Below are 10,924 nucleotides of genomic sequence, written 5' to 3'. Positions count from 1 at the left end.
CATCCTCTTGCAGAGTCTCATGCCCAGATTATTGGGCCGCTGCCTTTAAGGGCCGGGGAAAAACCCCATGCCGTCCGGAGCCCGCGACACTGGCTGCCTCGGCCAGACTTCCCGACAAGCTGCAGCAAAAAAGGGACAGTCCCGGGAGAACCTGGCAATCGATTTTGCAGGCCAGATCACCTAGCCGCCAACTGCGGCATGCCACAGGCCCGGTGTTAATTCCCAGTTGAGCCCCAAGGAGAAAACACACTGTCTGGAGTCCGAAAAACATCCTGGGGCTAGGACCGCGCCCTGCCCCTTGTGCCATCCAGATGCCCGCTAGCTCCAGCAGTGCCTCTGTCTGGCTGCAACTTGCCCCTTTCCTGTGGGCACGCACCAACCTAACCGCCAATAACGGCCACGCTGTCAACTCCCCGAGCAGCTTGGGCGGGCGGGGCGGGGGGAGCTCGAAGCCAGGATCTGACCCCAGGGGAGGGCAAATGTGCGTTGGGAGAACAAGATGAGTTTGGAAAAAGCTGGGGGGACGGAGGGCCACAGGGAGGCGGTATCTTGGGCAGTCCTGGCTCAAGCAACCCTCAAATTTGCCCCCATAATGCTCCATGGGGCACTGAGATGCAGCTACTTCTGGTGCGGGGCAGCGGGGGAACAGCTGCACATAACACCCCATGGAGATAGCTCGCCTGGCACTGAGATTCAGCCACCTCTAGAGCGGGGCAGCTGGGGAACCACCGCACATAACGCTGCATAGGGCTGGCTCACCGGATGCTAAGATGCAGCCACTTCTGGGGCGGGGCAGCCGGGAAACAGCCACGCACACCAACTGAAGCCCGGTCACACCCCGCATCACGCCTGGTAGCCACAAGCAGAGTGAAACCCGCCCTCCCCACTGTACACAGACATTGCTAACACCGAAGCTTTACCCCACGGCCTGTCCTTGGCCCCCTTCCCAGCCCCTGTGATCCCTGGGACCCCAGGGTCAGACCCCCACCATGCCCCTGTCTCTGAAGCTACATACGTCAAAGCCGGTGTTGGGGTCCCATCCGACGTGGGTGACATGCCTGGAAGAACAAAGATTAGCCAGCTCTAGAGGGGGCCAGGTCCCGTGCCCCATTCCCGGCCCCCCTGAGCCAGCCAGCCCCCCGCCCTGGGGCCAGACAGGAGCCAGAACCCCCTAGAGGGGCCAGGCCCCACGCCCCATTCCTGGCCCCCTTGATGCCAGCTCTCACTTGAATCCGCTTGGGGCGCCGATGTCGGCCTTGGAGATCTTTTTCTTGCCCTTCTTCTTTTCAGTGGCCGTGGGCACCGGCAGCCCCCGGTACCGGGACGAGGTGATGTCCGGGTTCTGGATGTCCATCGTCACCAGGTTCAAGGAGCTGGAGGGGGAATTCGGCTGTTTGCTGGGACCTGCGGGAGAGAGAGATGGGGCTGTGGGGAGCAGGGTGGGGGGCTGGGCAGGGGGTGCTCTCCCCTGGCAGTCAGGGCTGGGCGCTGGGGGGCGCTGTGCTGTGGGGAGCGGGGTGGGGGGCTGGGCAGGGGGTGCTCTGCCCTGGCAGTTGGGGCCGGGCGCTGGGGGACGCCGTGGGGCAGGGAGTGAGGCAGGGGGCGCTCTCCCCTGGCAGTCAGGGCCGGGCGCTGGGGGGGCGCAGGGGGGGGGGGGTGGGGGGCTGAATTAACCCTTTCAGGCCCCCCACCTCCAAAGCACTTACCATTCATGTCTCCCCCGGGCATTGGGGATCGGGGCAGCGTCATCGCCCGTCGCTCTAAAGGAGGCAAAAAGAGCCGGGGTTAGACCCATGTCACCACCCCCCCACCCCCAGTGGGAGAGCTTGGTGGGGGGTCTACCCCAACCTGCCCCTCCCCCCCATTGCAAAGGACAGTGGGATAGAGGGGGACTCACCTTCATTGACCGGGGGAGGTGGCGGGGGGAGCTGCCGTTTCTCTGAGGAAAGAGGAGAACATGCACTGTGACCCTGGCATGGGCTGGCTCAGGGGGCCAGGGAACGGGGCACGGGGCCTGTCCCCTCTAGGGGGCACTGGCCGGCTCCCTACCCCTCCACGTACCCATCCGCTGCTGTCGCTTCTGGACCTTCTCCTCCACCAGTGCATAGAAGTCGCGGGCCTCAGCCTCGTCCGCAAAGTTCAGCCCGGCCTGGCATTCCTGAAAGCAAAAGGCACCTCGCTGGTCCTGGGGGGACCCAGAGCCGGGAGAGAACCCAGGAGTCCTGGATCCCAGCCCCCCTGCTCTAACCACTAGCCCCCACTCCCCTCCCAGAGCCAGGAGAGAACCCAGGCATCCGGGTTTCCAGCCTCACTTCTTATTGGTAGCCCTCAATTTTCTCCTTCTTTTCACCCCCCTGTCTCTGAACTGTTGTCTCCGGGGGCAGGGCTATGTCTGGCAGCCCTGCCCCACTGATCAACCCCCCCCGACCCCCCCGGCCCCCTCTGGGGCAGATACTCACGTCCCCGGGGAAGGTGTGGAAATAGGGGGTGACGGCAGAATAGACCAACTGGCTGGAGAGCTCCAGCTCCCATGTGAGCCTCCTCTCCTGCAAGAGAAAGGGGAACCCCGGTTAGCACCCCGCCAGCAGGGGGCGCTGGGAGCCAGGACGCCTGGGTTCTTTGCCCGACTCTGGGAGGGGTGTGGGGGCTAGTGGTTAGAGCAGGGGGCTGGGAGCCAGGACTCCTGGGTTCTCTCCCCAGCTCTGGGAGGGGAGTGGGGACTAGTGGTTAGAGCGGGGAGGGCTGGGAGCCTGGATTCCTGGGTTCTCTCCCCGCCTCTGGGAGGGGGGTGGGGTCTGGTGGTTAGAGCAGGGGGTTGGGGGCTGGGAGCCAGGACTCCTGGGTTCTCTCGCCAGTGCTGGGAAGGGATGGGGAGCCGCCGGGGGGAGGACAGGGACTCACCTTGAGATCGAAGAGGCGGATGAAGTAGGAGCGCCGGGGGTTGTCCTTGACCAGGCACAGGACCCCGCATCCCTGCTTACCCCACACCTGGCTGTTGGGGGGCATGGCCTGGTACAGCTGGGCCACCGACGTGGCCAGAGTCTGGCACAGAGACAACCGAGTTACAGAGAGATCGCGCCTGAGATGCAGCCAGCTCTGGGGCGGCTGGGGAACAGCCGCACAGAATGCCACGGGGGGAGGGCTCGTCCGGCCCTAAGCGTGGCCCCCCGGGGCTGCCAGTTCCTGTCTTGGTTTCCGATGTTGGCTGAGGCTCCGGGCTCCCCAGCGTCACCGCGCCGGGCCCCTCACAGCCCCCGTCAGCACCGCTCACCCCACTTCCTCCTGAGCGGAGGGGGAGGGATGCAGCAATGAAGGTGCCCCTCACTCCTGACCCGCAGCCCCCTGCTAGCCCAGCTCTGCTGGTGCCCCCCGCTCCACTGCAGGACCCTGCTAGCCCAGTGCTCCCCTGTCCCCAGCCCGGCTGGTGCCCCCCACTCCCGACCTGCAGCCCTGGGCTCCCCACCCTCAGATCTGCCAGTCCCTCTCATTCCCGACCTGCAGCCCCCTGTTAGCCCAGTCCTAGTCTGCTCCCCAACTCTGCCGGTGCCCCTCACTCCTGACCTGCAGCCCCCTGCTAGCCCAGCCCTGGGGTACCCCCAGCTCTGCCGGTGCTCCCCAACTCCCGACCTGCAGCCCTGGGTTCCCCCGCAGCTCTGCCGGTGCCCCTCACTCCCAACCCCCAGCCCCTGGTGTTAGCACCCTCTGGGCCTCATGCCTCACCGTGCATTTCCGGCCCAGGAGCTCAAACACCTGCTGGTTTTCATGATCCCGGAGGAGCTGGGAGGGGACGTTCTCCTGCTGCCCTCGCGCCCCTGACCTGGACCCCCGGCTCATGCTGGCTCCTGTCTCCAGCCCCCAGCGGGTTCTCGGGGTCTCTCCCCTCCCTGAGCTCGCCCCAGGGAACTTCCGCGTTGCGGGGACTTTTTTCAACAGGAAGCGCAGAAAAAACCACCGACCAACGCTGAGCGCCCGGGGCCTGGGGAAGTTGGGCTCTGCGAATGGCCCCAGCCAGGGCTGGGAGTGAGGGGCACCAGCAGAGCTGGGGGGCAGGGGGGAAACCTGGTGACGGTTGGGGCCGGCCTGCCTCTCCGAGCAATGGGCTCAGGCTCTCGGCAAACTCAGGCAACGTTGCGTCCGCCTGGCGCCTGGTCTGTGGTTCCTATGCAGCCGTTTGGGGAGTGTGGGGGCATTTTCTGAGTCCGACGCAGCTTCGGGGGTGTGGGGACCACCCCTAAGTCAGAGGAGGGCGGCCTAGCTGTGCTGTGGGGGAGGGGCTGTTTCGGGGACTGGCTCTAGCTGCCTCTCTATGGTGGGTAATGTACCGCTAGGGCCCTGCCCCCAACCCCCGTGCCCCGTCCCTCCCCCCTTCCCCTCCCTGCAATCCCCTCCTCCTTAACCCCCCCCTCCTCCACACTCACCCCCCAACTTCCCTCCCCTGCCTCCTCCATCTCCCCCTGCCCCCTCCCCCCATAACCCCCAGCCTCCCCCTCCCCTCATAGACCCCCCCTTCCCTCTGACCCACACACACAGACGACTCGGGCAGGGGGAAAAAGTCCGGTTGCTATTTATTGAAACCCAGAGCGACCGTACAAAAGCCACCGGCTCCATGCATCGTTTTCACCTTGCGCTGCCCCTCCCCACAGCATCGCTCCCCCCAGCCATGGGGGGGAACCCCTGCTGCAATGGGGGGGGGGGTCTTTTGGCTTTGTCCGTAGCACTGGGGACGACGCAGGATTGGGCTGGACGTGCTGACCGAAATAGTGCTTCGAGGGGCCCTTTTATCCCCGCTCCCCCCCCCCAGTAAAGCCTCGTGCGTCTGGAGTCACGTGAATCCAGGCAGGATCAATGGACCAAGACGCTGACTTTAGGGGCTGGCGGGACGAGGGTTTTCAGTTCGGGGAGCCGTCCCCGGTGTGATTATTCCATCCAGGCCAGCCCTGAATTAACCAGGCCTGGAACCCACCCACCTCAGAATCTGAACCCAGGACCCTTCTACCAGCGTCCCCGAGTCCCAGGCAACGCCAGGCCCCAAAAAGGAAACGCGACGGTTTGGCAAACGTCCTGAGAGTTAGTAAGGGGGAAAGCCGAGTTTTCAGACTCTCCCATGAGGGCAAAAATCCCGCTTTCCAAAATGGTCTTTTTCTTGTTTCTCCTTCCGGGAAAGGACATTTGGGGGGACGACACAAGCGGGGGTTGGCAGCGTTGGCTGGACAGGACACGTCTCTTTTACCAGCCCGACTGCCAGGGGAAGGACATGAGCTCTGCAGAAGTTCGGAAACGTGTCTCTTTCCCCAGCTGTCGGCCCAAGAAAAGAGATCACTTGCTCTGAGTCGGCTGCGTGATCGCCCAATTTTGGGAGGGGGGGGTTCCCCGGGTGGCTCGCAAAACGTCATTGTTTTCTTCGGCTCCGGGCCAGACCCGGAACCGGAGGATTCTGACAGACCTGTTGCGGCACGGTAGCTTTAGTTGGGCCGAGCCTGGATTTGTTTATCATGGCAGCCAATTTCCCCCACTGGCAAAACAAAAGTCATTTGGGGGGCCTCCCCCCCCACACTTTTCCGAAGAAATCAGAACATGGGGCCGGGGGGGGGAGCAGATTTTTGTTTGAAACAGGGAGAATTTCCCGTTTGAGGGTTTCGTATTTTGGGCAGGGGGGGGAGGGAAGCCTGAAAATGTTTGTTTCTTGCTCAAATGCTTCCTTCCAAAATGAAAACCCAAATTACGCCAGTAGAAAGGGAGAAACCAGTTCCTGGAGAGGGCGAAGATGGGAGCACTGGTGGTAGAACCCAGGAGTCCTGGCTCCCAGCTCTAACCACTGGGCCCCACTCCCCTCCCAGAGCCAGGGAGAGAACCCAGGAGTCCTGGCTCCCAGCTCTAACCACTAGACCCCACTGCCCTCCCAGAGCCGGGGAGAGAACCCAGGAGTCCTGATTCTCTATAGGGCCCCTTTCTGCCAATATAACTGCTGTGTCGGGGCAGGGGGGAGCAGAACCACCAGGGTTGCGGTTGAATTTGGGGGGCAGGAGACGGCTACTGTGAAGCCGGGGGACTGCACCGGGGGGGTGGGGGCAGAGTTTAAGGCACTGGCTGAAGAGGCATTGAGTGCTAAGGCCGCAGTGGTGGGGGAGCTGTGCCAATGCGGCTGGGGGCGCGCTGGGATTTTTCTAGGCAGGGATAGCTCAGTGGTTTGAGCATTGGCCTGCTAAACCCAGCGTTGTGAGTTCAATCCTTGAGTGGGCCATTTAGGGATCTGGGGCAAAATCTGTCAGGGACGATACTTGGTCCTGCTGCGAAGGCAGGGGACTGGATTTGATGACCTTGCAAGGTCCCTTCCAGCTCTCTGAGATAGATAGGGAAATGGAGCCATCAGGGTGGGATCTAGAGGTTTCTGGAGGAAAATATGTAGGCATAAGGATCCTCCTAGAAGGGAGATGGTGGCGTCGGGGCAAGATCTAGAGATCTCTGGAGGAGGAAATGGCGGCGCTGGGATTTCTCTAGAGGAGAGACGGAGGCGCCAGAGTGGGAACTAGTAGTTTCTGGATGAAAACACGTAGGCGCGAGGATTTTTCAGGAGGGGAGAAGGAGCCATTGGGACAAGATCTAGACGTTTCTGGAGGAGGAAGCAGAGGCTCCAGGATTTCTCAACAGGGCGGATGGAGCGTTCTCTGGCTAGGAGGAGGCACCTGTACCCGGATTGCCTCCCACCCCGCGCTCAGGGAGGTGGCCCCCCGACAGCCCTGTCCTTAACCTCTTGCTCTCTGAAGGGGCTGGGGCGAGCAGCATTCGTGACCCTCGGCTGTCTCTGGGTGGTGAGGTAGTTTGAAAAGAGAACCGAGACCCAGGGTTCAATAAACGCCCGCCCAGACACCCAGATGAAAGGGGGGCATTCAACTGGCTCAACCAACGGTGCCCCCGTGTGGTGGGGGAAAGGTGCTGACGTGGGGCGAATTCTGCACCATGGTTGGGGCCTGTCCCAGGCGGCAAACAGGCCTGTAGGCACACGGCTTCGCCTCCCCCCCAGCCCCGCTCAGGAAGCCAGGCGTCCCGGGAAGAACCCAGGCGTCCTGAGGCTCCACGGGACGCTCACCCCCTGCCTCCCCCATTACTGTAACAGTAACAGCGTCTCCTCCGGCCCCGGAGAATTCAGACACTCGAGGGTTAATCCTCAGCAGGATGGGAACACGCCCCTATCTCCCAGTGGGGAAACTGAGGCACAAAAAAGTGGACAGCCCATGGCCCCGTCGCTGGGGATGGGACCCAGGAGTCCTGGGGGGGTGTCACGATCCTGGCCCCAGCAGTGAGCCCAGCATCGCTCTTTGGTCTGGCTGCTGGCTCCGAATTAAATAAGAGCAATAAATAAGAGTGCCATGGATCCACCTGGCCCCCGCCCTGGCACAGTCGGATTCACAGTCCCTCTTCAACTGATGCCAGGGAATGAGTACAAGCAGGGGAGAGGGGGTGTTCCTGTCTCCATGGGAACCAAAGAGGTGGGAGGCATTGTCTGGAGGGAACTGTTGCTATGGGACCCCCCCACCCACCCACTCCAGCAGTGGCCAAAGCGTTGTCACAGCAACAAAGGCCTGGTGTTGTTCCCCTGGGGACCTGCCATGTTGCCACGGCGACAGGGAGCTAAGGAGAACCCAGTTGCGCTGTAGTCAGGGGACTCAGTAGTCGTGGGGAACCTGCCGTTGCCATGGCACCGATGGCCCAATCAGGAGCTTTGTCCCATGGAAATGGGAGGCTGCCATGACTACAAGGCACACATAGGAGGGCCTTAGCGCCATTCCCATGGAAACCAGTCACTGCCAGGAGCTGTAGCATTGCCACGGTAACAGTCGACCGATGGAAGGACCTTGGTACCGTTCCCATGGACACCAGTCGCTGCCAGGAGCTGTAGCATTGCCGTGGTAACAGGTGGCCGATGGAAGGGCCTTCACACCATTTCCATGGAAACCAGTCGCTGTAGCATTGCCACGGTAACAGTTGATGGAAGGGCCTTGGCACCGTTCCCATGGACACCAGTCGCTGCCAGGGTCTGTAGTGTTGCCATGGTAACAGTTGGCCAATGGGCAGGCCCTAGCGCTGGTCTCAGTGTTGCCACGGCTGCAGCAGAGCAAGGGCCAATGGGAGGTGGCGGTGCCCTTGCCCCAGCAATGGCTGGGCCCCCCGAGCCGGCCCAGTGGGGTCCATGTGTCTGTGCCGGGGGTCGGCGGGGGGGCGGGTCAGTGCCCCCCGCCGCTGCTCCGTCCAGTCGTCACCCAGTCAGCCACGATGAAGCCGAGACTCATCACCATGAAAATGAAGCCGAGGGCAGCGAAACAGGCGGCCTGGGGGGCGGGAGGGGGAGGACAAGGTGAGCCCCAAAGTACAGCACAGAACCCCCCGCTGAGCTCCCTGCCCCCACCCCACAGCATGGCACCCCCCTAACGAGCCCCCCACTCCCCACAGCATGGCACCCCCCACCGAGCCCCCTGCTCACCACAGAACGGTGCCCCCCCACCGAGCCCCCCGTTCCCCAGGGCACTGCGCCCCCCCAGCGGTGGGTACCTGGATTTTTGGCCTGGATCTCAGCGGTTCTTTTTCATTGGGAACGATGCGGAGGTAGAAGATGCTGGGGAGGATAAAAATGAGACTGGGGGCGGAGGTGGCGCCTGGGAAGAGAGAGGAGAGAGGTCAAAGATGCAACTACCTCTGGAGTGGGGTGAGGCACCTGAGGAGCAGCCACACATAACGCCACACGGGGACGGCTTGCCTGGTGCCGAAACGCAGCCACCTCTGGGGCGGGGCAACTGGAGAACAGCCGCATATAATGCTGCATGGAGACAGTTCGCCTTGGAGGGCCAACCCCCAGCCCATTTGAAGCCAGGGACTTACCAATGACTCCAAAGATATCCCGGATGTTAGGGACAAAGATGACCAGGAGATTGACCAAGAACAGAAGGCAGATAGCGATGCTCACATGCCGAACCCAGCTGAAATCCTTCCCGTGGAAGAGTAGCTGCTGGATGGCTCTGCGGATCTGGGAGGAGACAAGGAAAGAAGTAAGGGATACGGCGGTGGCTCGCCCAGCGCCGAGATGCAGCTGCCTCTGGGGCAGAGCAGCCGGGACACATACCGGGAAGAGCACCACGGGCACTGTCAGTGTGACGGCCATCAACACGGCCAGGCGGACGCAGAGGATGAGCCGGTCCAGGGGATCCACCTCGCTGTACGTGTGCAGCATTTCCGGTTCGACGTTCCCTGCGGGACACGGAAGGGCCGGAAGGACGGCCGTTAGCCGGGAGCCCAGCTGGGCCCCGCGCAGCTGTAGCGGTGGGGTTGCGGGGGGGGGGCTGGTCAGAGGGGGTGCTGGGGGCGCTGATGGGGTCAGTGCGGAGGGCGAGAGGGGAGCCAAGCCCTGGGAAGGGGACCCTGAGCCTCCTGCTGGAGGGGTCCAGCCCTGCACTGCCTTACCGTAGAAGGTGAGGTAGCCGAAGATGGCCGTCAGCAGGTACATGATGAACATGGCCAGGATGGAGACGTTCGCCACACTCTGCATGCGCCGCTTCGAGGCTCTGGCGGGGGACAGAGGGGTCAAACGCCGCCCTGCCCTGGGGCTGGCAGGGAGAACCCAGGAGTCCGGGCTCCCAGCCCCCCCTACTGGAGCCCACTCCCCTCCCACAGCCAGGGAGAAAACCCAGGAATCTGGGCTCCCAGCCCCCCTACTGGACCCCACTCCTTTCCCACTGACTCGATCTCCCTGAACCCACCCGGCCCTTCCCCCTCCCCGCCCCTCACCTGCGCAGCTCTGTGTAGATGGGCAGCACCTCCGGGTGACAGACGAATGCGAAAGCCAAGATGGGGATGGTGTACGCTGTCTGCAGGGGGAAGGGAAGGGCTGATTGTGCTAGAGCCAGGAGAGAACCCAGGAGTCCTGGCTCCCAGCCCCCCCCACCCCCTGCTCTAACCCACCAGCCCCTACTCCCCTCCCAGAGCTGGGGAGAGAACCCAGGCGTCCTGGCTCCCAGCCCCCCTGCTCTAACCACTGGCCCCCACCCCCGCTCTCACCTGGGAGTTGACGGTGAAGGTCTGGGGCGTGCACTCGTCCCCAGTGGTGCCGGCGGCGCTGGCGTTGTGCCCATTGTAGTAGACGAGGGGGGTTGCGGGCTCGGTCCCGTTCAGCGGGCAGGAGATCTGGAACTTCTTGTAGATCACCTGGGGGGAGCCACGGAGGGGGGGGGCGGTGAGAGACACCCCTTCCTCAGCAGGGGTTACCCTCCCACCAGCCAGCCAGCTAGGGAGCTGGGAGCCAGGATGCCTGGGTTCTCTCCCCGGCTCTGGGAGGGGAGTGGAGTCTGGTGGTTAGAGCAGGGAGGGCTGGGAGCCAGGACGCCTGGGTTCTCTCCCAGGCTCTGGGAGGGGAGTGGGGGCTGGTGGTTAGAGCAGCGGGGGGCTGGGAGCCAGGACACCTGGGTTCTCTCCCCAGCTTTGGGAGGGGAGTGGGATCTAGTGGTTGTGGGGGGGTGCTAGGAGCCAGGACTCCTGGGTTCTCTCCCTGGCGGGCAGGTGGGGGAGGGACAGTGGGTTGGGGGGCAGGGCGGACTCACCGAGATGAGGAAGAAGACCATGCAGGTCAGCGAGAGCCCGCTGGTGTACCCCAGATAGCCTGTGGGGGAGGGGAGAGAGGGTGAGACACGCAGGGCTGATCCTTACCAGCAGGGGGCGCCAGCCCCCCACCCACACACACACATACACACACCCAACCCCACACTCACCGAGATGTTTCATGAGCGCCAGGGGCAGGATGACGCAGACGCTGACGATGATAATTAGCACGTTGCCGTTCATGTACCAGCTCCTGGGAGACACACAGCGGGGGGGTCAGCACCCTGCAGCGCCCCCGGCTGGGGGAGGCAGGGACGGAGCACCTGGGAGCAGCCCCCCC

General features: G+C 63.2%; 2 protein-coding genes across 2 annotated transcripts; both read right to left on the bottom strand.

Moving 5' to 3' along the window:
* Nucleotides 1–1,015: 1,015 nt before the first annotated feature.
* On the bottom strand, nucleotides 1,016–3,884 carry LOC113409084 (wiskott-Aldrich syndrome protein homolog; the record flags this gene model as incomplete). Its single annotated transcript, XM_026662674.1, has 8 exons — nucleotides 3,721–3,884; nucleotides 2,902–3,042; nucleotides 2,460–2,546; nucleotides 2,062–2,158; nucleotides 1,898–1,939; nucleotides 1,707–1,760; nucleotides 1,227–1,404; nucleotides 1,016–1,058 (listed from the first exon to the last, which is right to left on the bottom strand). Coding segments are annotated over exons 1-8 (756 nt in total), but the record flags the coding sequence as incomplete, so codon positions are not given.
* Nucleotides 3,885–6,266: 2,382 nt separating this feature from the next.
* LOC112120123 (sodium-coupled neutral amino acid transporter 5-like) lies at nucleotides 6,267–10,837 on the bottom strand (the record flags this gene model as incomplete). Its single annotated transcript, XM_026662675.1, has 9 exons — nucleotides 6,267–8,327; nucleotides 8,548–8,651; nucleotides 8,875–9,019; nucleotides 9,116–9,240; nucleotides 9,454–9,554; nucleotides 9,778–9,857; nucleotides 10,048–10,194; nucleotides 10,587–10,645; nucleotides 10,755–10,837. Coding segments are annotated over 9 exons (949 nt in total), but the record flags the coding sequence as incomplete, so codon positions are not given.
* Between the last annotated feature and the right edge of the window lie 87 nt (nucleotides 10,838–10,924).

Source organism: Terrapene carolina, unplaced genomic scaffold, assembly GCF_002925995.2.
Source record: "Terrapene carolina triunguis isolate 2854851 unplaced genomic scaffold, T_m_triunguis-2.0 Scaffold29434, whole genome shotgun sequence".
NCBI classification, from domain to species: Eukaryota; Metazoa; Chordata; order Testudines; family Emydidae; genus Terrapene; species Terrapene triunguis.
Note: the sequence above shows the minus strand (reverse complement) of the source record. Positions and strands in the feature narration are given on the sequence as shown.